The following is a 26,715-nucleotide window of genomic DNA, read 5'->3' as shown; positions in this document are numbered from 1 at the left end:
CGCAGCAGAATCACTCTCGAGACCATTCGACATCGACAACGGTCTAAGGCAAAGGGATGCCCTATCATGCGTCCTCTTTAACCTGGTCCTGGAGAAAGTGATCCGTGATGCTGAGGTAAATTTGAGAGACACGGTTCTCTTTACGTCTCCCCAGCTGCTGGCCTATGCTAACGATATCGATATCATGGGAAGAAAGACCCAAGATCTTGGGCTGCACATCAAAGAAGGCAAGACGAAATATATGGTGGCGACGTCAGCATCAAAAACCAACCAACCAATATCATAAAATCGCACTGGTCCCACGAGAAGGATAAAGATAGGAGACTACAACTTTGAGACGGTTGTTGGCAGTCGACAGAGCTTATTTCAGCTTACAAAGACTGTTCCGCTCGAAACGTCTCACCATAGGTTCAAAGCTCTTACTGTATGGTGCCAGTCCTCATGTATTACTCGGAGACTTGGGTTCCTAGCAAGAAAAGTTGAGGCAGATCCTGCCTCAGAATTGGTTGACCTCGGCGCAAAACCAGGATGTTCTTTATTGAGGCAGGCCTAGACCGGATACCGGTTGCACTTTAATATTGATAATGATATTCAATGCTAAGTTGAGCTTCAAGGACTACCTAGAATATATCAAAAAAGCCAAATATTCCCCAGTACTAGAATTGTTCTATTTATTGTCCACACAAACATAGCCGCTGACAGACTCGTGAAAGTCGAAAAAAAAGTAAATTTCATATCCCGGCTGATGGCTCTGAAGATTTTCAGCACTTTTAAACAAGATCGGATGAGCCCGTTCCGAAGTGGGGTCAGCTCGCCTAAATCAAATTCGTTACTTTTCTCGGCCACACGGTTGGCCGATTGGAGTCGAGAAGCTTTCAAATCATCATCTATCATTTCAAACCGTCGCTGTTTCGCTCGTCCTTTGGGTTGTATCCTATGGACTTCGATGTTTAAGCCAATTTTGACTTGTGACCACACCATCGGATCTGGGAGGTAACCACTTGACCAGAACTGTGAACAGTTCGCCCCGCGCCCAGGGTGGCGCCATCTCACCGGTGGTCTGGTTAATAGTAATGGACAAAATTTTATGTACATTGGAAAGCAGCGGGGTGAAGGTGGTGGCGTATGCCGACGACTTGATGATATTAGTATCAGGGATGCTTCTGTCCATTATGAGCGACATCATGGAAGGAGCGTTGCGAAAGGTGTGCCTGTGGGCCGCAAGATGCGGACTCAGCATAAACCCAACCAAAACGCAACTGATGCTATTCACCACCAAGACAAGGATACCTGAATTCCATCTACCACGGCTGAATGAGCAAAGATTGGTTTCCTCTAATGTAAAGTACTTGGGTGTCATACTGGATCCTAAGCTAAATTGGAGGTTGAACATAGAACTGAGGGTTAAGAAGGCCTGTATAGCCTTCCATGCCTGCAAGAGAACCTTTGCAAAGAAATGGTAGTGCGTCCGATCCTAACGTACGGCTCTATTGTATGGTGGCAGGCTTTGAAGAAAAAATACAATAGAACGAAGCTTAATAGGATTCAAAGAACCGCGTGTCTGGGTACTACTGAGGCTCTGCAGTCCTGCCCGGCAGATGCTCTCAATGTACTCCTGCATCTCCTCCCCGTAGACCTCCACATTAAATATGTTGCAGCGTGCAGTGCCGTCAGACTACGTGAGTCCGGATGCTGGGCAGCGAAGTCCTACGGCCACAGCAACATCCCACGGATTATGTCACACGCAAGCTGAACTTTACGAGAAACTTTGCTGTGGACCTTCCAACCAGGGCAAAGTGGAAGACCGGCGGCGTGTTGCAAGACTATGACACAGTATTCTTTGCGGACGGATCAAAGATGGCCTATGGAATCGGCGGGGGGGTTTTCTCGAATACACACGGTGTATCCAAGTCGTATGGTCTCCCAGGTTTCGCCAGTGTATTCCAGGCGGAAGTACTGGCGATATTGGAAGTCTGTCGATGGCTGGCGCGTGATTCAAGCCCCAAGCCTAACATAACCATTCTGACCGACAGCCAAGCGGCCATGAAGGCCTTGTACTCAACGACGACATCTTCCCGGCTGGTGGGGCAGTGCAGCGACGCGCTCATCCGTCTGGGCGGCACACTCAAGGTCACTCTCCTCTGGGTTCCCGTGCATAGGAACATAGCGGGGAATGAGCGGGCTGTCAGGGGCCGAGTCTACTCGCACTACCTAGCAGCCGCGGGCCTGAGATGGCGAAGGCTTTCAAGCTGTGCCAAGCCAAGGAGGATTTGGCCCGCTTATAACATAGCTCGATCATGAGAGCTCCTGTGCCAGACGTGTGCAAATGCATTCAAGATTACCGCGGTTTGCACGGGGCATTGGCCCATAGGGGACCATGCCGCTAGGCATTGCCGAAGCTGCGGAGAAGGAACGGAAACCCTCATGCACTTTCTCTGCGATTGCCCAGCTCTGGCTAGAGTCAGGCTGCGGACAGAGTAAACCATTCTGTGAGGACCTCAGAAAGATTTCTAGCTGCAGGGTTGGAGAGCTGCTTTCCTTCGTGAATGCTACGGGCTGGCTCTGAAGATCCGAGCCGGCTGAACTCTGCCTCCCTGCTCCCATAACAAGTCACGGTCTTAGGAGTCTGTGGCATCAAAACGGCGCACCAAAGCGCTAATTGTGCTCCTCGGAGCGGCCACTGATACCTACCTACCTACCCTCCCACCTGATAGCTCGTAAAGTTAGAGCCCCTCTTTCAAGCCAGACAAGGCAACATTAGTTATAGCAACCCTACTTTTTTTTTTGGGAAAGGATCAACGTGTTCAGCGAGTACACATAAATTTGCGGCAAAGACGGAATGGCACAATCACCAGCAGCGATAGTGAATCTCCGGAAAAGCGATGAAAACACAAATCTATATATTGGAGAAAATAGTATCATTGCCAGATATAAGTTATCCGTTTCTAATATTTTTACTGGTCAAAGTGTCCAATTAGTCTAATGACCTCTCTGGATATTCATTATTATCATGGAAACGGTAAACATTATAATTCAAAGAGAAGTGATTACCATATTTTGAATTTGATTTCTCGACACCTCTCTCCTTCTTTCAACTTGGCCATCCAAATAATTACTTTTATAGAGACTCCATTAATCCCGTAGCTAAAATCTTTCCTGGCGTACCATAAACGAAAACCAAAAACCAATTAGCAACGAATTTTACATGAATAAGGCACAAAAGCACTTCCTAAGAGGGTGCCAGAAATTTTCATAATTCATTCCCTCTGAAATCGAAATACGCCTGTCTACCTAGATTTCAAGAACTTACTCACATAAAGCACTTTACCTCGTATCCATTTCAGATGCCGAATAAAAAAGGGGTCTTGCCTGACTAGAATTTTTTTCTACACCCCAAAAGGGGAGAACGAAAGGAATAACTGAAATACTTGTTGAAAGACAGAATAAATTCTATAAAATTCTCCCCTATGAACAGCGAACGATCCCCATCGTGCATCTTTCTAAAAGCTCTCAAGATTGATTCGTTGGGAATTCTCAAACAATCATGGTACATAAATATCAGACTCATTTCATAGAAATGTCTCTTAATTAACGACAGAAATCCGTTGTCTATATATTGTCAGCTAGCTGTACTATGAAGCGAATCCTCAAGGATTAAGCAATCATCACGAAACCTCGAATTGTGTACACCTTCCGGCAGAGCGAGCACTCTCTCCTCCTATTGGTATGCTGCTTGTTTAACTCAAATTTAGAAAATCTTCAACCCAAGCAGACAGTCTAGAGCCTTTTTAGTATGCAAACAATAAATTCCGCCTCTGCTGGGAATTAAATTCTTTTCATTAAATAATTCAAAAGATATGTATACATATTTTGGTCCCGTATCAGGAGTCATTTGATTATTTTTCCGGCCGCTGGGGATGTCGTCGTCAAGAACCTGTTGTAGTTCGCCGTGTTGCTTTCAGAGCTATTTATTAGTTTGCTTTGCTCTAAGGCATCTATTTTAGAAGGACAATTTTCTGTGAATGACGCTGAAATGTCACTATCTCCAGGACGAAAATTAAGTGGGTGCCTCGACGTTTTCAAGTGTCTAGACAGGAAGATCCGATCTTTAAAGTACGAGTATTTTTTAATGAAAGCAAGAGTCCCTTCATCAAAAATACATGAGAATTTGCAGCCCGTCAACATCTTGAGGAGATTTTGGGGCGATGGGAAGAAAAGACAACACTAAAGTTTGTATTTTAAGATTGGACATTATTCTCCTTTCAGGACAAACTGTTATATAAAATGCAAAGCCCCAAGTATTAGAAATCGAACCATTCATTCACCCTCTAATCCGAAAATGGTCAATAAAACAAATCCATGTGTATACATTTCAACCTTCCTGCATCCCTCCTAGGACATTGAACAAGGTATATATCCTTCACTTTTATAAAAATATCCGGAAAATGCTTAAGTTTCTGCTCTATTTAACCATTGATTTTTCTAGTCGCCGGAAAAGTACTCACATATAGAATATAAAATGATTCGGTTAGGTTCTGTCAATTTCATGGCGGTATCAGAAAGGGTACGCAGTCTTGGGTTCCTTCTCACAAGACCTTTTCTCGGTAGAATACAACACAATGAAGAGACGGAAGATATTTCAGATCAATGATACGAAACTAATTCGGGAATTCCATTTATATACAATAAGGAAGGAAAGGTGATGATAAAATTAGCAAATGAAAAGATAGGTCGGTTGGATTTAGGTCGACCACGATGGAACTCGGGTAGGTGGACCAACTGCTTCTATTGACATTTGCGGCCATTTGTGTATATTTGCACAGATTAGAAAGCAAAAGGCGATGTTACATCAATCTTATGCCCACGAAAGTTCAAGTTAGTGAAAGTTTTCAATTTCGCTTTTACACCAAACTGCGGTGATTAGCAAAGTTATTGCAAAACAGAGTCTCGCAACTTTATCTAGATCGATAGCTCTTGAATACAGATACACCGGACCACCTCTTCTCTGTGGCTCATCTCACCCATAAATATAGACATCCATTGTGCCATACCGAGTGACTGTTTCTCTCCAATCTAATCCTACAATAATAAATTAACAGCAAAGTAAACTCATCAACCCACTTACCTTCTGCTGATTCATGACCATTAACAGCATCCGTTGGCTGAGACATTTCTTCGGTTGACTTTAAAAACGTAGGTTGCGTGCAATTAATTCACTTATTGGCAAAAACCGAGCGCTTGCGTCTTTTCAGTTACCGCAAAAAATACGAGAAGAAAATACAAATCGTTTGACTGTGCGAAGTAATATTAGCCGCGCCGTAGCAATAAATAGGAGCGATGTAGATGTGTCAAATTCCGACGTTTCACCAGGATAATCGTCAAAAATTTGGACGGCTACGACTACTTTAAATTGCTCGTAAAACAAGAGCTCAATCTGGAACGAAAAAAGAAAAAAAACGTTATATAAAGGAGGATTATCATCCATCATTATTGATTCAAAGGACGATATAAACATAATGTAGAGATTTCGCAAGTTTTTCACGATTGATTAGTAATACCAATAGATTATTCTACTTTCTTGAAAATAGCAGTTCATCATCGTCAACGGCACAAAACCCGATATCTGGTCTAGGTATCCCTTAATAAGGAACTCCAGACATCCCGGTTTTGCGCCGAGGTCCACCAATTCGACATCCCTAAAAGCTGTTTGGTTTCGTGGCCTACGCCATCGCTTTATCTTAGGCAAGGTCTGCCTCGTCTTCTTTTCCTACCATAGATATTGCCCTTATAGACTTTCCCGGTGGGATCGTCCTCATCCATACGGATTAGGTGTCCCGCCCACCGTAACCTATTGAGCCGGATTTTATCCACAACAGGACGGTCATGGTATCGCTCATAGATTTCGTCATTGTGTAGGCTACGGAATCGTCCATCCTCATGTAGGGGGCCAAAAATTTTCGGGGGATTCTTCTCTCGAACGCGGCCAAGAGTTCGCATTTTTTCTTGCTAAGAATCCAAGTTTCCGAGGAATACATGAGCACTGGCAAGATCATAGTCTTGTACAGTAAGAGCTTTGGCCCTATGGTGAGACGTTTCGAGCGAAACAGTAGCTGATATCGGTTGTGATTTTCGAACCTAGATAGGAGAAATTGTCAAGGGTCTCAAAGTTTTATTCTCCTATCTTTATTCTTCCCGTTTGACCAATGCGGTTTGATGTTGTTGGTTGGTTGTTTTTCAGCGCTGACGTTGCTAATACCATATATTTTGTCTTGCCTTCATTGATGTGCAGTCCAAGATCTCGCCCCGCCTGCTCGATCTGAATGAAGGCAGTTTGTACGTCTCGGGTGGTTCTTCCCATGATGTCGATATCGTCAGCATAGGCCAGTAGTTGAGTGGAGTTAAAGAGGATCGTACCTCTTGCATTTACCTCAGCATCACGGATCACTTTCTCGAAGGCCAGGTTAAAGAGGACGCATGATAGAACATCCCTTTGTCGTATTATCTGGCTTTTATCTGGCCCCGTACATTGGTCAGGGTCATCCTGGTCAGTCTTATTAATTTCGTCGGGATACCGAATTCTCTCATGGCCGTGTACAGTTTTACCCTGACTATGCTACCATAGGCGGCTTTAAAGTCGATGAAGACATGGCGCAACTGTTGTACATATTCCAACAGTTTTTCCATCGCCTGCCGCAGAGAGAAAATCTGATCTGTTTCTGATTTGCCTCGAGTGAAGCCTCTGGCATGGGCCAATAATGTTGTGGGCGTATGGGGCTATCTCGCCTAGTAAGATAGCGGAGAATATCTTATAGATAGTACTCAGCAACGTGATACCTCTATAATTGCTGCCCTCTGTGATATCTCCCTTTTTATGTATGAGACAGATAATGCCTCGTTGCCAATCGTTAGGCATTGATTCGCTGCCCCATACCTTGAGCACAAGTTTATGAACCACTTTGTGTAACTGGTCGCCTCCATATTTAACCAATTCGGCTGTAATTCCATCGGCTCCAGGCGACTTATGATTTTTTAGCCGATGAATTGCACGGACTGTTTCTCCTATACTTGGTGGTGGCAGTATTTGTCCGTGGTCTTCAGTTGGCGGGACCTCCAACTCGCCAATGTTCTGGTTGTTCAGTAGTTCATCAAAGTACTCAACGCATCGCTCCAATATGCCCATTCTGTCGGAAATCAGATTTCCGTCTTTGTCCCGGCAGGATGAGCATGGAGGTGTATAGGGCTTCATCCTGCTGACTTGTTGGTAAAACTTCCGCGCCTGGTACGGTTGCTCCCTGTAATTTTCTAGTTCACAGACTTGTTGGTTCTCCCAGGCTTCCTTTTTCCGTCTGTGAAGTCGCTTCTCCACTCGACGGAGTTCTTGATAAGTCTCTGTGCGTGCCCGCGTTCTTTGAGAATGCGCCATTACTCGGTATGCGGCATTCTTCCGTTCCGTTGCTAGCTTACATTCATCGTCAAACCAGCCGTTCCGACTCCTTTTGCGGCTGGGGCCAAGTATGTTTGTGGCCGGATCAACGATAACGTTCTTCAGGTGGTTGTGAAGATCATTTGTTGATGCTTCATCTCCAGGTCCTCTGTTGATTGCGATTGTTGCGGCATCCATTTCCCTCTTATATGTGTCGCGGGGGGTTTTGTTGTGGATGGATTCAGTGTTAACTCCCACCTGATTGTCAGAGGGGATTCTAGGTGGTGTTGTTATTCGAGCTCGGAGCACCATGCCAACGAGATAGTGATCCGAGTCTATATTGGCCCCCCTATATGTTCTGACATTCATCAAGGGTGAGAGGTAGCGGCGTTCGATCAACACGTGGGAGCCAACGTATCGCATGAATAGAGTTCCTTCCCTGTTAAAATCCCCAAGTATGATTTTGATATCATATCTGGGACAGGCTTCGACGGTTCGTTCTACTGCCTCGTAGAAGGTATCCTTCTCCGACTCTGCAGTCTCCTCTATAGGGGCGTGAACGTTAATGAGGTTTATATTTCTAAACTTGCCTCGCAAGCGCAGAGTGCATAGCCGTTCGCTTATGTTTTCAAAGCCGATAACAACAGGTTTCAGTTTTTGACTGACTAAGAAACCTACTCCGAGCACATGGTTTACTGGATGGCCACTATAATATATGCTGTAGCGGCTCTTCTTCAGGAAACCGGTCCCTGTCCAACGCATCTCCTGCAATGCTGTTACATCAGCCCTATATTGGGACAGGGTATCGGCTAGCTGCTCATCAGCTTCATCTCTGTACAGGGAGCGCACGTTCCATGAGAAAATGCGCAAATCGTTATTCCGTTGTCGTTGCTGGGTTCGTCGTTGTATAATCCGGCCAGACCTAGGCTCCTGTTGTGGCTTCGTAACAAATTGTTTTCCGCCCTACAGCCCTACCCAATCTCCAAACTGGAGGACCAGTTGGTACAATTTGTCCCGGTTTTAGGCACGGGAGACTCGCCTTCATCCTTCTCCGTCTGCAGCTTTTCGTTAAGAAAGAGCTCCCAGCGGTCACCACGTGGAGGTGGAGATAGGGTTTGGTAGTAGAGCTGTTGATGTTGGTTCAGCAAGCATTTCCCAGGTTTTATGCTCCATCGTGGGTACCAATCCACGTTTCGCCCTGGGACCTATACTACCCTTTGACCACGCAGTTCGATGTTCCTAAAAGCTGTCTGGCGTCCTGACCTATGTCTCCGCTCCGCCTCAAGCAGGGTCTGCCTCGTCTTCTTTTCAACGTTATATTGGCTGCGGCTCCCCCCGAACACCACTTGGTCGTGGTGGGGGAGCGTGTCGTAGTTTACTACCACACTAAGGGCATACAAACACACATGAAGATGGAAACAAAGGATTGTAACTTTCCAAGTAGTAGCGACTTTGAGAAATCAGATCGTGGCCGATGCACGGATTTTGGAAGCCTCACCAGTTCCATATCCCCTAATAAAAAAATCTCTGGAAGATCCACAGACCCACTTCAGTGGAAAACCTACCCGCGATGTCTACGACACGGTCAGTCAGAAAGGATAGTACAGCAACTCTCTTAATGAGAGGAACTGGAAAGCTGGCTACGGTCAGCCTGCCGGTAGCACTGTTGCCTAACTCTTCCAAAAAACGGAGGAGGAAGGCCCGGCAAACGGAAACTTCAGCTGCAAAGGAGAAGGGACTATAGGCTTGCCTGGCAAAATGCTCTCCTCTGCCTCTAACAGGAAAAGCGAAAGAAAGGGAAGCTGTTGATGCGGACATAACTGGTCTAATTCCGGTATGTGGAAACAAATCCATGCAGCCTGGACGCCGTAAACCTGGGTGGGCTCCCAGCCGACGACAACGAAAGGCACTGCGAAAGAAGGCAAGGTTTCTTGGAATATGAGCGTTGCTACATCACCAAGTGGGGCGATGTCCAGAGAAATCGCCCGCAAGAAAGCGGAACTTTCGGCGAAAGGTGAGGACAAGCTGATAACCTAGGTGAGATCAACACTGAACGCAGCAGACTTTTCAATTAGTGGCTATTTTCATATTAGACTACACTTATGTCTACAAACATAAGAGTTAGTCCAATTAACCTCCAGCATGCCATAGCCTCTTCCTATCTACTGGCAGTAAGGCTGGCAAAGTTTCAGGACTGTCCCTATATATTTCTGGTTCAAGAGCCATGGATTCGTTTTAATAAAATCTGTTGTATTGGATCAGTCAAGGGGACTAGGATCTTCTTTGATGAAAGACCCTCAAGACCGAGGGCCTGCGTTCGGATGTCAAAATTGTTAGAAGCAACCATGCTGGGACAATTCTGTTTCCAGGACCTCGTTGCGGTTAAGGTGGTAGTCTGGTAACTTGAGTTCAAAAAATCGAAAATATTTTTTTTGCTTAATTTGAAAGTGCAATGTCTTGAGAATATACTGTGAAAATTTCAGACAGAAATTCGAAATATTTCGGGAGTTATAACGAGTTTCCTAGAGCGCCTCGGAGTCCAACCTTTCAAGTTGACCCACAGCTGCAACCGCTTGGACCCTTCTTTTGTTTGCGCGCATTTTTATACCTGGGTTGACTCTGTTGACTCACAGTACTCGTTAGTATTTGATCGTGCGTTGACACGTAAGCATCTAAGATGGATAGGAAAGGAAAAAAACGTGGTACGAAAAGTCCTGGAGATCCAGGCATCAAGCGAAAATTTCACGGTAATAGATACACTGCTGAAAAAGATGTAACATGTGTGAGCAAGTCTGCTGAAAAATTAAAAAATGAAGAAGATATTGAAGTAGCCATTGATGAGAGCTCAACTTACGCTCTTTTAAGTTTTACTTTAGTATTCAGTGCTTTAGAAAGTGTTCTGATTTGTAAAGCTTGCAAGAGTGGTATAAAATTTCTTAAAAAATCTCAAGTTGGATTGGGATTTAACTTGTGTATAAAGTGTAAGTGCAATGAATTCACTACTATTAATTCTTGCCCAAAAGTGAGGAATGCGTTTGAGGTCAACAGACGTCTTACTTTTGTTATGCGACTACTCGGTGTTGGTTTATCGGGTATAAACATTTTTTGTGCCATGATGGATTTGGGACCAGGGTTAAGTAAGAGCGGATACTACAGTATCCTTGATACAATACATATTGCTGTTAAAAGTGTTGCTAAAGTTTTATTTCGTAAAGCAGCACAAGAAGAAAAAAAAGCAAATGAGCAAGAAGGAAATATTGCAGATGAAATAACAGTTTCGGGTGATGGTTCATGGGCAAAACGTGGCTTTACGTCACTACTAGGTATCGTTTCTTTAATCGGAAAGTACTCTAATAAAGTTATAGACGTTATCGTTAAATCTAAAGTTTGTAAAGCTTGTGAAAAGTGGGTGGGTAAAGAAAATAAAGATGAATATTTAGAATGGTACGAGGATCATCAGACTGAGTGTACGGCGAATCACGAAGGAAGCTCTGGTAAGATGGAGGTTGACGGAGTTATTGAAATGTTTCGACGATCCGTTGAAGAGCTCGGTGTAAAATATAAAAAATATATTGGTGATGGGGACTCCAAAACTTATAAAAATTTACTAGAAGCAAATATTTATAACAATGATCCTAAAGTTGAAAAAAATGAGTGCGTTTTACATGTGAAAAAGCGTATGTACAGACGAGTCAAAGAAACTTTAACGCAGCTCCAAAAAGCTTTTCTCAAAACATTGTTTTTCTGGTCGGCCCGGGTCCTAACTTTTTTTCTACTGAACCGATTGCTTTCAAATTTTAACAGGCTGTTCTACACACGTATAGTTCTCGTCGGTACTAAAGAGAATTTTTTCCACCCCTAACTTTTTATTTTACAACCCTTTCTTTGCTAAAATAAAAGGACTTTTTTTTTCAAAGTCCGCCATTTTGTGATTTACGCTTGAAATTTAACTTCGATAGATCCGACCAGAATGAGATGTCTATAGATTAAGAATAATCAAGAATATTTGATTTCAGATGACATCAAGAGCCAAAATCACCCGGGCCACCCATGTGCATTTTTTTTGAGGTTCCAACTTCGAGTGACAATAATAATAGTTATAAACTATTAAATTTTTTCAAATAAATTTTTTTTTATATTTTCAATATGTAAATAAAAACACTTTAAATATTCAAGATAATTCATTTTCATTTTCCTATAAAAAACCACCCTCCAAAAAAGTCATGAAAATAGGCATAAGTTACCAGACTACTACCTTAACTTACAATATCAGGTTAATGGGAGAAACGCTATAGTTTCTTCTGCTTACTTACCCTTCTTTGTGTTCTCCGCCGACGCAAGAACTAAGGGATCTGGTATCGCATGTAGAATCAAGTGGCCTTGAACTTTTTTTTTAATAGGTTCTGATGCGAACGCTCAGCATAATTGTTGGGGCAGTAGCAAATGCACTCCTAGAGGAGAGAAGCTGTTTGATTTTATCACTTCAGCTGGTCTGATGACCACGAACGTAGGATACGCCTCTGCGTTCGTGGGGCTAAGAAGAAGTGAAGTAATTGACCTAACAATCGGCACTCCAAAGTTGTTAGAGTTAATTAGAGACTGGCGTGTGCTAGATGAAGGCTCACTCGTAGATCATCGTTACCTAGAATTTGGCCTGAATATCGCGGGCGGGCAGTCTGTAGTACAAAGACGAAATCCTAGGAAAATGGAGTGGGCAAATTTCAATGAACTTCTTGAGGACAAAGTGGAGTTCCCTAGGAGACAAAGGACTCCGTTGGCAAGAGAAGATCAATTGGAAACTCAGAATCGCACACTTTTAAGTCTTTTGAAGAGGCTTGTCCTATTTTCCGAAGCAAATGCGGTAGAACGTTTCCATGGTAGAACCGTGAACTCCAAAGACTCGGGAAATTCACCAGACGACTTCTAAATAGTGCTTGCAAAAGAAATAAGGAAGGAGATTGATTAAACTTCCGCTATTCACAGTGCGAATATAAGAGGCTCGTAAAATGTTCGAAATGAGATTCTTTTAGAGCATACTGTGAGGAACTGGAAGGTGAAAGAGAGACTTCCAGGTTGTGCAGAGTCCTTAATAAGGATGAGTTGGCCAAGTTGGGCTCTCTTAGAAAACCGGATGTTACTTTCACGAATACAGACTATCTTGGAAGTACACCACCTGGGGGAACAGGTCTCAGAAGTGCGAGGAAAAAAATTGGCGGTTTCTGCAAACCTTTAAACACGAACGTATTGCAAGAGGGTATACTGCGAGAGCAGTTGTTACCAATGAAAAGGCAAAAGCTGCTAGACTATCATTTGAACGCTTTCAAGCACCTGGCATGAATGGCATCTACCCAGCCTTGGTAAGGGACGGTATAGAGTTCTCAGAGCGACTAAGAAATATTTTTCTTGGATGTCTTCCTCTGGGCTATGCGCTTTCCCCTTGGTAGAAAGTGGTCTTCATACATAAGCCTGAGAAAAATGACTAATCCAATCCAAAGAACTTTAGACAAATCAGCTTTTTCATTTTCGTCGAAATGTCTGGAGAGACTGGTTGAGCGTCACATTCGCGAGAAACCCTCAGGTCATTCCCTCTAAATGAAAACCAATATGCTTACCAACGAGGAAAGTCCTGTGAATCTGTTCTTCACTCTTTGGTTTCAAAGATAGAGGACGCAACTCTTGAAAGGCGAGTACGCGATGGGCGTGTTCATTGACATTTAATGGGCGTTAGATTGTGCGGCTTCCAAAAGCTCTATGATGCCGCCAGAGAGCATGGAAGCGACAAAAGGCTGCCCTCAAGGAGGGGTGCTATTGCCACTTCTGTGGAGTATGTTGATCGACTCACTACTACGCGAACTGCAAAATCTGCCAATATACGCTCAAGCTTATGCAGATGACGTGGCTGTGCCAGACGTTGGTTAAAATCTTGGAAGGATATGTAGAAATACACAACGCGACGTTGATTTGATTGAAAATTGGTGCCTCAAGCAGTAAATCTAAATAAAGCCACAATGGTATTATTTACAACAAAGAGGAAACTGAATGGCCTTTGCATTCTAGACTAACTCTCCGAAAAAGTGAAATATGATATCTGGGAGTTATCCTAGACAAGAAGCTTCTTTGGAACAAACATATAGAGGTAAAGGTGAAACGAGCTCTCACTTATGGGCTGTGTAGGCGGACCTTTGTCTCAACATGGGGACTTAGGCCTTAGGTAGTAATGTGGATATATTTTGCTATCAATAGGCCGATTTTCGTATCACCAGTACAATGAGCACCACATCCGGCGCAGCATTACTAAATTTGCAGCCCTTGGATTTGTTTATTCAGAGCACTGCAATGAGAGCAACTCATAGACTAATTCGATTAGATCTATGGGGAAACAATGGGCATGAGGGGCACAGAGCATTGGAAGAGTTATTGCGAGAACTGAATCCAGTTTTCGCAATGCCTTCTGATTCTCGCATTTCCATACATATGTTTGGTAGGAGATATAAAGTTGTCTTGAAATGAAGAAAAAATTAGGATGAACCAGAAGAATGCGTATCAAGATATACTGACCGATGGGTCAAAAACAGAACATGGTTCTGGAGCAGGTGTCTACCTCTCGAATAACAAGAAGTGGACTTTTCCCTTGGGACAATATACAACGGTTTTTCAGGCTGAAGTGTATGCGATCCTAAGGGCGGCAGCCTGGATGATTGACGAGTGGCTGAAGGACAGGCGCATCGCAATCTGTAGTGATATTCAAGCTGCATTGAGGGCGTTGAACAGTCCTTTGATCACTTCAATAATCGTTCAGGAATGTAGAAATCGATTGAACTTTGTTTCTAGATTCAATACGATGAAACAGCTCTGTGTGCCCGGTCATTGTCGTGTAGAGGGGAAATGAAATCTCGGATGCTAAACATCCGAGAGCAAAAGAGGGTTCAATTTCCCCCCATGCCCGAACCGGAACCAGCAATTGGGGTGTTAGTAGCATTGGCTAATGTTGCTTTCAAAGATTGGGAAAAAGCTTCTCATAATGACAGGTGGATAAGCCTTAATGCTGCTAAACACACTAAACTTTTCCTGCTAGAACCAAGCAAACATACGGCAAAGTTTATCATATCGAAAAGCAGGGAGACTTGTAGAAGTATTGTGGGCATTCTGGCGGGCCATATGTTTAAAGTAGGAGTACTCCAAGATGATATGTGTCCATCTTGTAATGAGGAAGCGGAATCCACGGAACATTTTCTATGTGAGTGCACCGCTGATTTGCTACAACTGCAGCGGGTAGCTTCACATTCACTAACGGAAATTCGCGAAACACAAACGAATCCGGGATATTCCGTTGGAACGGAATCGAGCACAATGAACCACTAAGGTCTGAGTGCTCAGAGGCTTTGTCTCTTCGCCTTCTTCTTCTCAAACACACACACATATATAGGCTCCTCATTTAGGGGGCCGGCATTTTTTCGGAGGATTCTTCTCTCGAACGCGGCTGAGAGTTCGCAATTTTACTTGCTAAGAACTTCAGTCTCCAAGCAATACATGTCGATTGACAAGATATAGTAAGAGACCCTATAGGGAGACATTTCGAGCGGAACAGTTCTTATAAGCTGAAATAAGCTCTGTTGGCAACCAACAACCGTACGCGAATTTCATCGCCATAGCTAACAGCTATGGTTGTAGTCTCCTAAATTTATTTCTTTCTTTGCTCTTTGGTTTTTGGCGCTGGCATTTCCACCATGTACTTTGTCTTGCCGTCATTAATGTGCAGCCCAAGATCTCACGCCGCCTGCTCAATATGAATGAAGGTAGACTGTACATCTCGGGTTGTTCTTCCCATGATGTCAATATCGTCAGCGTGGGCCAGTAGTTGGATGGACCTGAAGAGGATGGTGCTTCTCGCATTTACATCTGCATCGCGAATCACTTGCTCCAGGGCCAGATTAAAGAGGACGCAAGGCATCCCCTTGTCTTAGAACGTTGTTGATGTTGACTGGGGACGCATGGGCCTAGCAAGATAGCCAAGAATATCTTATAGATGGTACTCAGCAACATGATACATCTATAATTGTTATACAGTTCAGTCGCATCCAAATTTCTGGATCCATAATGCGTGTATTTGGCATTAAAATAGAAAGTTTTGTACAGACTGAATTCTGTGAGCCGCGGCATTGTCATTCCAATGCAAACTATTGAGTATGCCTTTTAAAACTTCCAGGAATTACGACGCATTTTTTGACATTTGTAATTCACCATCGTTGACATTTCAGCTTTTTTAAAACGGGAATATTACTAACCAATAGATTGTTCCCAATAGCCGCACCTTGGTAGGCCTAAGCAGGTCGTAAGCTCTTTCCGAGAATCAGTCATGGCAAAAGTTACGGTCAGAAGCCGGCCGGCTCGTCTTAATCGGTTGCACCATTTTGTTTTGTCAAACGTCTGATCTCAAGGCTTTCGGGTCACCATCCAACGTATGAAGCCCACCATCGTTACTTCTGCCGGGTTTTTGATTTTTTCCCATCGGCTTTGATGTTCAGGCCAATTTCTGTACCACCCAAATATTGGTAAAGAGTGAATGAAGTATTGGCGTGCTCCTTGCTGCCGCAAAATATAATAGACCTAATACTCTTGGCACACATGAAGACATGCCCCAAAAACCTGGTTTCCGTTGTAGATTCCTCACCATAAGAAAATATTTAATACTGTTATTCAAAAACTCGAAGCTGTTTCAATGTCGAATACAGGAATACGTTCGCATATAATCCAAATACCAGGGGAGACAACACAAAAATAACTCTGTCGATGGTAGATTAGGGGGGGGCGTCAATTCTGTGTCAGCCAACTAAAGCCACTATTCTTGCAATGTCGACGAGCCGACAGTTCCAGGATTGATTAGCATGGAAAAGTGGAGTAGAGATGAGAATCGGAAAGCCCTGGGGAGAATTGACGCAGACTGCCAAAATTAGCTTAAATTTCGGAAATAAGGCAGGCGTGGTTGAACGAACCATGCCACTATATACGGATTCACATAATTCTACCATTCGACCTCATACGCGCTGATAACGCAGAAATCTGCTTGCACTCATATTAACTTATGAGTGTTGGCCACATGACTCTGGATTTGGGAAAAGGGGCGAGAAAAGAAAATTGGATCGACTACAAATATTGAAAAAGTCAGAGACCGGTCTCCAAAACTATTGAGAAAGACTAGAAAGAAGAAAATTGTTTAATCTAATTCAATGACATAGCATGGACTATGTACACATTTATCTAAAAATGAATAAATTGAGATGATTTAAAAAAAAATACTCAGCACCGTTTCAAATTTGCGGGAAAGTGGATGCAAAGGTAATCATCGAAAATAGGATCCATTTTAATGCAGTCTCATCGAAACTTGTTCAAAATACAATGACCTCCAACGAGACAATAACCATATGTTCCAGTTACTGCTTCATAGCGTGTCACTCAAAGGAGAAAACGTTCTCAGCAGCAATTGCAACACCGGAGACCAGACCTCTGGCTCTATGGGCATAAAGTACGATAATTTGCGACTAGTCTTCCATACACTTCCCACTGACATTGCATCTAAGCTTTCGGAATCTTAATCCGTAGCGCGGAGCGGCTATATGATATGTTAGTCAGCGTGCCAGCAGATCTGCCTATTATTTCCACAACATTCTTTTTTGGATCTTTTTTGCGTAGGTACTCGTACTTGAAAGATAGTTTTTCAAATGAACAATACAAAGGGGCGCAGCAGCTCAGACCGGAGACAGAGCACTGGGAGTGCAATCGCCTTTACGGGTCAGTGGATTTTCATTTTTAAAATTGCGATCTAAGTTTTTTGGACTGAGGTTTCCGGCTTTTGTGCATTGGCAATCAACGAGAGAAATAAAGTCGCTTGCTTTTTCGCATATGATTACGATAATTATATGCCGATGAATACCACAAGTCCATCGCATACAGGAAGACAAATTTGGATCCAAGAAGAGACTGAGCGGGAAATGTGAAAGCTGGCGCCACTACTGCTAAGTTCAGTTCTTGTGTTCAAGAGTCTAAAAAATGGTCACCTTAAAAATCGAGACAAAGATGAACTCGCATACATTCGCAATGGGCAATTAGTGATTTTTTTGGCCAACAGATCTACTCCTTTCTCATTTGCATAATTTCTTTGTTCTCCAATATTCCACCATATTTGGTTGAACCCAATATGCTGAACCGCTTCGGCTCATTTGCTATTAATAAATTTGATTGAAGTGCTTATTGAATAATGTCCATCGAATTTGGCAAATTATGATTCACCAAATAATTGACCTTGTCATGTCCACTTTCGATTTCTGCATTCGTAGCAAATGTCAATTTAAAAGTTCATTGACCAACATTTTTGGGGAACGTAAATTATGGACTCATATTTGGGCAATTGTAGGTTGGCGTTAATCACTTGAAATATTTTGTCTATTTTGTGGGGTGTATGGAACTTTCACATTTATTCATTATTGCATTCTGTAATATTCGCCAAAAACAGCATCAATTTAGCGATTGGTTATGGTTGCTTGAATTGATCCTTTGACCAATGTCAAAACTAACATCTGTTTCAAAAATTACTAATCGTGATCTTTCATTTGATACCCCACATGGCTATATTCGATGAGAAAAATGCACCCCTTGTTTTACGTATTTGGGGGCCCCCTTCCCCTAAGTTCAACGTGGAACAATGCAATTTACCGCATGTGCAGGTATTCACAGTTCCAACGTTTCTAGCAATACGTATAAATATTTTTGAGAAGCTGTGAGGAAAATAGTTGGGGATAAGGCACCTGACTTGGATAGCATCCCCAACAAAGCTCTTAAGGCAGTAGTAAAAATAACAGCAAATATTGGGTTGGGGAAAAAGTAATGCTGTATTTGTGATCGAATTTTAACGCTTTATTTAACATATTTAGAATTATCCGATTTAAGTCAAATGTGCGCCGTGTTGTTCACAAACTTGTTGCCATTTAGAAGGCAACCCCATTATCCCCCTCTTATAAAACCCCCCCTCCTTATTTGTAAACAGACAGCCAGTTTTCGCAAGCCTCTTTTGAGGCCAACTTAGTAGTACCAACAGCGTTATGCATGGGCCGGAAGGATGGTAATCACTTGATGCCAGATCCGGACTATACGGTGGGTGCGATACAACATCCCATCCGAGCGCCCGTAGCTTCAGGCGAGTCATCAAAGATGTGTGAGGTCGAGCGTTGTCCTGGTGGTACAGAACACCATTCATATTGTCCAATCCTGGCCGCTTCTGATCAATCGCCAGCTTCAAACAGCCGAGTGACAATAGAGGACCGAATTGAGGGTCTGCCTATTGTTGAGCAGTTCATAGTGGATGATTCCCTTTCAATCCCACCGAATCCAGAAAAACCTTCCTGGCCGTCAATCCGGGCTTGGCGATGGCTCGCCGCGCTTCGACCACGATCTTTTTCGCTTGAGGTTGTCGTACGTGATCCATTTTTCATCACCAGTCACCATCCGCTTCAAAAATGGGTCGAATTCGTTCCGTTTCAGCAGTGCATCGCAGGCGTTGATTCGGTCCAAGAGATTTTTTTGCGTCAACTCGTGTGGCACCCAAACATCCGACTTTTTTTGGAATCCAATCTTGTGCAAATGGCTCCAAACGGGTTTATGGTCTTCACCCAGTTCCTGGTCAATCGAGTGAATGTTCACATGCCGGTCTACTTTGATGATTTCGACGATTTTATCGGTTTCTACGACGATTGGCCTACCATTACGGGGTGTATCTTCGACATCCACTACACCAGAACGAAATCGATCGAACCAACGCTGGGCTGTGCAGTTTTAGGCCCATAAACTTCACAAATTTTTTCGGCCGCCTTCGTTGCATTTTTACTTCTCAGGTAGTAAAAACGTAAAATATGACGAATTTCTTGCTTGGTGGACTCCATCTTTGATGTGCTATAACTTGAGACTGAAACGTACGATCACAAAACTGTCAAAGAGACACTTGTAACACAGTTTGTCGTCTTCAAGTCGCCGTATAGTATGACTCGATGCGATCAGCACAACACAAGATATGGTTAAATGTCGCCATCTATTGACAAAATACGACATTTCTTTTTCCCCAACCCTATATTTCTGAGGAAAATGCGTATGACAGACAGACGGGCAGACGTCCTACAAGCTGTGAGGAAAATAGTTGGGAATAAGGCACCTGGCTTGGATGATGCTACAACAAACAACAAAGCTCTTCAGGCAGTAGTCAAAATAACAGGAAATATATTGTCCGAGGCATTTACCACATGTCATAAAGAAGGACCATTTCACACAAAATGGAAGAAGCAGAAACTAGGCAGACAAACCTTCGGGTGAAGATTCGTCCTACAGGCCGATATGCCTTCTAAATAATACTGGTAAACTATATGAATGAATAATCTATAATAGATTATTTCTGATTGGTCTCTCTGGGAATTAGCTACTGCCGCACTTGACTAGGATAAATGCTGCGCAGTGATCACACTCGATATGAAGGATGCCTGCAATTCAGCGAGATTGGGCAAAATGCTTAAATGCCCAATCAAATTAGGTGGTCATTGGCGTCCATTTCTTAATCGATATGCTTTTGTGCTGCGAAATAGATGCAAGAACTCTCTGACCTACTGAGGTGGCCTCCATTCATTTCGAGGACAAGATTGGAGTGACGAAGAAATCTTGTTTTATGTAAATGAAGTAGTTTATGATATTAGGACCTGGTTGGAGAATGCTGGTATATCGCTTGCAGGACATAACAAGGAATTAGTATTTATCATCCAGCGTAGAAAGTGCACGTCTATGAAGATAAAAGTGGGAACACAAAGAATACATTCCCAGTCGGCGTAACGATTGACCAGAGGCTCCGTCAATTAAACCACATGAGGACAAGGCATATAACACCGGAGCACGGATCGTGAAAATGCTACCAAATGTAAATGGTCCAAGGTCGACCCAAGAAAAAAATTGGAGCCGCGTATGACAGAGATGCACTTCGAACAGCTCGCGTGATAGCAAGAATGATCCCAATTGATATTCTGGCGAGATAAGGATAACGTCTTTACTATCAAGTGTCCCTCACCGGAGAATCTGTTGCCCGTCGGCGGCAAGTCTCACGAAATGAAACTATCACGGAATAGCAGGGAAAGTGGGACATCGGAAGCAACAATATTTGGATACACAATGGTTCCATTTATAAATGGCTCGTAGGGAATTCAATACGATGTGGTACTGACATTTAATGTTTTAATGAGTAGTAATATGGCGCGAAAAAGGCAAATTTGGGCTACTATAACTTTACTGATAATTGAAGGATTCCCATTAAACTTATCAGTATAATGCCTCATATTTAAAACTACATCACTTTCAGAATCTAAGATGAACTTAAGGGGGTTCGCAGTGAATTTTCATAATATAATAACCCACTATTATTAAGGGGACTTTTGACACTCAGCACATTTTTTGGCGTTTGTTACATCGATGCAATTTTCTTGTCTGAGTGTTTACGGAATGCAGTTTGGCATTTATTGTGCGCATCAAGTGAAATGATTGGCTCGCACGTCTACTGTGAAGGAAGGTTCGCCCTGGTTAAGCGCTGCCGACTGCTGTCTCGAATGTACAACCAACCCGATCGTTCACCGTACGTCTCAAGGACGACAGGTCCCGCCCGTCAATCGGACATTTCCAGCGTTGGATCGAGGGTCAGTTCGAGTTTGGGATCCGTAGATTGTTTGGACTTTGCGGCATTGATATTGCACTGGAATCATCACCATCAACGTCGCAACGACCGGTATCCGGTCTAGGCCTGCCTTAATAAGGAACTCCAGACATCCCGGTTTTGTGCCGAGGTCCACCAATTCGATATCTCTAAAAGCTACCTGGCGTCCTGACCTACGTCATCGTTCCATCTCAGGCAGGGTCTACATCGTCTTCTTTTTCTACCATAGATATTGCCCTTATAGACTTTTCGGGTGGGATCATCCTCATCCATACGGATTAAGTGCCACCGCAACCTATCGTCGTCAGTCATTGTATCGATCATAGATTTTGTCGTTATGTAGGCTACGGAATCGTCCATCCTCATGTAGGGGGCCAAAAATTCTTCGTAAGATTCTTCTCCCGAACGCAGGCAAGAGTTCTCAATTTTTCTTGCTAAGAACCCAAGTCTCCGAGGAATACATGAGGACTGGCAAGATCATTGTCTTGTACAGTAAGAGTTTCGAATCTATCGTGAGATGTTTCGAACGGAAGAGTTTTTGTAAGCTGAAATAGACTCTGTTGGCTGCCAACAACCGTGTGCGGATTTCATTGTCGTAGCTGATATCGGTTGTGATTTTCGAACCTAGATAGGAGAAATTATCAACGATCTCAAAGGTGTAGCCTCCTATCTTTATTCTTTCCGTTTGACCAGTGCGGTTTGATATTGTTAGTCGCTTGGTTTTTGGCGCTGACATTGCCACCATATATTTTGCCCTGGCTTCATTCATATGCAACCCAAGATCTCGCGCCCCCTGTTCGATCTGGATGAAGGCAGTTTGTACGTCTCGGGTCGTTCTTCTCATGATGTCGATATCGTCAGCACAGGCCAGTAGTTGGACTTAAAGAGGATTGTACCTCGCGCATTTACCTCAGCATCACGGGTCACTTTTTCCAGGGCCAGGTTAAAAACGACGCATGATAGGCCATCCCCTTGTCTTAGACCGTTGTTGATCTTGAGAGTGATCCTGCTGTTTGTATCTTGCCTCGCACATTGGTCAGGGTCAGCCTAGTCAGTCTTATCAATTTCGTCGGGATAGCGAATTCTCTCATGACCGTGTACGATTTTACTATGGCTATGCTATCATAGGCTGGACGTAGAGAGAAAATCTGATCTGTTGCTGATTTGCTTGAAGTGAAGCCTCTTTCTTATGGGCCATTGATGTTCTGAGCGTATGAGGCTGTCCCACCCAGAATATCTTGTAAATGGCACTCAGCAATTATCACGTTGCTCTATTATTGCTGCATTGCGTGATATCTCCCTTTTTATGTATGGGAGAGATAATACCTCTTTGCCAATCGTCAGGCATTAATTCGCTGTCCCACACCTTGAGTAAAAATTGATGAGCCGCTTGGTGTGATTGATCACCTCCATATTTAACCAATTCGACTGCAATTGCATCGGTTCCTGGCGACTTATGATTTTTAAGCCGATGAATTACCCGGACTGATTCTTCAATACTTGGTGGTGATAATATTTGTCTGTCGTCTACAGTTGACGAGCCCTCCAACTCGCCGATGTTCTGGTTGTACAGTAGTTCATCAAAATACTAAATCAGATTTCCCTCTTTGTTTCGGCAGTCTCGAGGTCTGTGAGACTTCATCCTACTGACTTGTTAGTAAAACTTGCAGCGCGCCTGGTGCGGTTGCTCTCTTCACTCTCCTAGGCTTTCGTTTTCCATCTGTGATGTCGCTCTTCGCGCGTGCCCGCGTCCTTTAAGAATGCAACATTACTCGGTATGCAGCATTCTTCCGTTCCGTTGCTAGCTTACATTCATCGTCGAACCAGCCGTTCCGACTCTTTTTGCGACTGGGGTCAAGTATGTTTTTGGCCGTATTTATGATAACGTTCTTCAGGTGATTGTGAAGATCATTTGTTGATTTTTCATCTCCAGGATCTCTGTTGATTGCAGTTATTACGGCATTCATTTCCCCCTTATTGGTGTTGCGGAGAGCTGTGTTGTGCATGGCTTCAGTGTTAACTCTCACCTGATTGTCAGAGCAAATTATGGGTGGTGTTGTTATTCGAGCTCGGAGCACTATGCCAACGAGATAGTGATCCGAGTTTATATTGGCCCCCCTATTTGTTCCCACATTCATCAAGGCTGAGAGGTGGCGGCGCTCGATTAGCACGTGGTTAATTTGGTTGAAAGTGGTCTCCTCTGGAGAGGCCCACGTTTGCTTGTGGACCGCTTTCCGCGCAAACCAGGTACTTCCAACAACCATTTCATGTGACACTGCTAATTGAATAATCCGTAGTCCGTTATCATTTGTATTTTGATATAAGGAATACAACAAGATGATTGTGACTAATTTATCCGATGAAAAAAAAATTTATTTATCTGTGAAAAAAAAATTTACACCCCCCTTTTGCTTGTATGGAAAGTCCCCCCTTCAAACTGAACACGAAATGGCGCCACTCCCTGCATTTGAAGGGAAACACAGGCCACATGTTCTCACCAAATTTCGTGATAATCGGTTCCGGCAGTTCCTGAGTAAATTGGCTGTGACAGACAGACACATGGACAGACAGAAATTGAACCAATTTGATAAGGTTTTGTTTCACACAAAACCTTAAAAAATGTGAGTGTAATTATGCGGTGTTTCCAACGATTAATTATTTGAAATAATAAAAAACTTGTTTCTTTTTCGCTGGTGTAGATATTTATTTTTGCAAATACCGATATTTGCAAATTTGTGCAAATTTTCAACAAAATCAATAAATATTTGCTACATGTATTTATGCTAATGATCGTGCCACTCCTGAATGCATATATTACGTGAGAATATCCACTTTGGCGTGATACTGACGTTTAAATTGAATTTGCATAGGAGCGACAATTTTGACCTTGTACAACTTTGTTAGCAATAGTGCAATTTCCACCAAACTTAGCAGGATCATGCTCTATGGTGTAGCCTACATTGTTGTGATTTCGTGATTCTAGGATGAGCCTAAGGGGGTTTTGCAGTTACCAAAAATTATAGTAACGTACTATAATTAACTTTATTTGGAGGGTATTTCGGAGTCTAGGCACCATATAGTGGCGAATTCCTGATTTTTTCAAATTTTTCGGTGGACTAGTTTTTGAGAATGGATCCGTGAAAGAAATGATCACTTTCGACGCCCCGTACTCCCCACCTTCTCAACAAATGTCAAAACTATGATTGGCTTCGGAAAGTACTAACCTATTTGGTGAAAAAAAATTGCACCTCCCTTTTGCATGTATGGAGACCTCCCTTAAATTCGACGCATACTGATATAACTCACTGTATGCGTGAGAGTTCACAGTTCCCACCTTTCCACCAAATTTGATGTCAATTGCTATAACCGTTTCCGAGAAAAATGCGTGGGACAGCCAGTAAATCGATTTTAATAAGGCTTTGTTTTACCATTACAATTTCTTTGAAGGCGTTTCGTTCCATAGGCAAATCGACAACGGGAAAAGTTTGAATTAACCGTAGATATAAAACAATGGCATTATTGTTTGAAAAATACTCTTAAAACAGTTCAACAATCATAATAGAATTTATCCTACGAAAAGATGGAATCTCTTGAAGCAATGATGGTGGAATTTGCAGTAATTACTTCTTCTTGTGCTCTTGCAAGTGTCCAAAAATCAAGTGGAATATAAAGCTGTTCCGTTGTAGAATAGATTTTTTCTTGCAAAAATGTTATTTCTGTCCAAAAAATTCAGATATGAAAGGTTTTGTAGATTTTTATTCATCCACTGATATCCTATTGCGAAGTGAATTGGTGTGAAGAGTCGAATTTCATCTATCAGCTTGTTAATAACGTAAGATTTACACCAAACTTCCCAGTATTGTCCTTTGTGGTATTATAGCCTATATTACCACTGTTCTAGGACCTACATACTTAATAGGGGTTTTCTGGTGAATTCCTAATACGTGTGTCATCACTATTATCTATATTTTAGCAGGTATCGGAATGATAATATAAATCACAATTTTTTTAGGTTTTTGTTTTTGTAGGTCTTTCCCACACTCCCGAGTAGTAGTACTAACTAAAGCACCAATTCAGTCAGTTAGTGACTCCAGAAAGGTCTGGGGTCAGTTTTGAGTTCCTTTCTGCATGTGTGGAGAGCTCGCCTAATTTCAACGTAAATTAATAACAATCCAGTCAAATTTCATGTCAATAGATGCAACGGTTTCTCAATACGCGTTGCATAAAACCTCAAAAGAGGTTCAAGTTCATTATAACAAACATTTTTTAATTGCTTGTCTACGTTTTAGGTTCAATAAAGGAATGAAAAGTCCATGCGCAAAAAGATACTGGAACAATAAAACATAACTCCTTCAGCCAGAGGAACATCGCAACACAAACAAACGGGCAAAAACGGCGAACCAACGCTGCGTTAACTGCGTATGACTGCACAGGTACCATCCCTGAAAATTCTGATATCCACGGTAGTTCCTTGAACGGCAACACTACCCTGGACCTATGCTAACGTCCCTATCTGAAAATCCGCTTGGAAAACAGCTGCTCAATATTTTGGTTCAGGAGGGGAAATTTCTTTGTTCTATTTACATATTTACACGGCCCCGCGGTGCCTTCCGCAACAATCCGTGGGCTGCACTTCACCGTGCTTCCCTGGTAGGCTCTTCCAAACAAAAGAAAGAAAACAAAGAAATCCATCCACACCATGTAGGCATGCAAGCAATGCAACAATTACTCACAGAACTTAATCCAATTGGAAAATCCGCGGCCAATCACAAATTGCACTAGCGCGAAAAAAAGCGTTACTCGAACGGCTCAAATTCAAAAAATGCAACGATCACTTCGCGACGGTAACCTTGAAACATTAAAGAACTTAATTAAACACGCACTGACGCGAATCCGCGAGGAATCACCGTTCGATCTACAAACCACTTTGAACTTGACTTGGAGGCGCCCGTCCGCTGCATAGCGTTTTATATGACGATCCTCACTTTGCAGAACACGATCCACACGCGACAAATAATAAAACCGGTTCCAAGCAAGTGCAACGTGTTTTATGCGATAAATTTGAATTGAGTACTGCGCTGAATAGGGGATGAACATCATTATCGCATGAAAGTGTTTCATGGGAGAATGGACTTTTATGGGAAATGAGTACAAAATTGCAACAAACGATCGTTGCCGAACGCGCATTGTGGATGGCAAGTTTGTTGTGGGCGTTGCACGAAGTACTGATCTTTGCAATGCGAATCGTCCGTTATTTTTCGAATTGTGAAATATGGAATTATGAGAGGATTCCTGTTGTTCGCTAATGTTTTTGCCAGTTTATTTGCTGGTTGTGGTTACAATTAACATATTATGCACGACCATATAAATGTTTGTGCACATGACACCACGCACAACGAAATATTGATTGATAAGGTCCAATGAGAAGCCTAGATCTTCAAAATTGTTTAAAAAATGTTACATCTGGGTTCAAAAAAACATTTTAAATATTTTTGATAGCTGGATTTGATTGGTTCTCATTGGTAGTTCAATGGATGGGTCAATTTCCACATATCAAGGT

The 26,715-nt window shown here is 42.8% G+C and overlaps 1 protein-coding gene across 1 annotated transcript in view; it reads right to left on the bottom strand.

Annotated features, from left to right (window-relative positions):
• Positions 1–26,103, bottom strand: part of LOC119651033 (stathmin-1-A) — a 198,097-nt gene extending 171,994 nt beyond the window's left edge. Inside the window, exons 1-2 of the mRNA XM_038054348.1 lie at positions 25,889–26,103; positions 5,126–5,434 (exon numbers count right to left, since the gene is read on the bottom strand). Of these exons, the coding sequence (XP_037910276.1) occupies positions 5,126–5,171 (46 nt within the window). The 5' untranslated portion in view covers positions 5,172–5,434; positions 25,889–26,103. The remainder of the gene's footprint in view (positions 1–5,125; positions 5,435–25,888) is intronic.
• Between the last annotated feature and the right edge of the window lie 612 nt (positions 26,104–26,715).

The sequence above is a fragment of the Hermetia illucens genome, chromosome 3 (genome assembly GCF_905115235.1).
Source record: "Hermetia illucens chromosome 3, iHerIll2.2.curated.20191125, whole genome shotgun sequence".
NCBI classification, from domain to species: domain Eukaryota; kingdom Metazoa; phylum Arthropoda; class Insecta; order Diptera; family Stratiomyidae; genus Hermetia; species Hermetia illucens.
The sequence above is the reverse complement of the archived record's forward strand: the minus strand, read 5'-3'. Positions and strand labels throughout refer to the sequence as shown.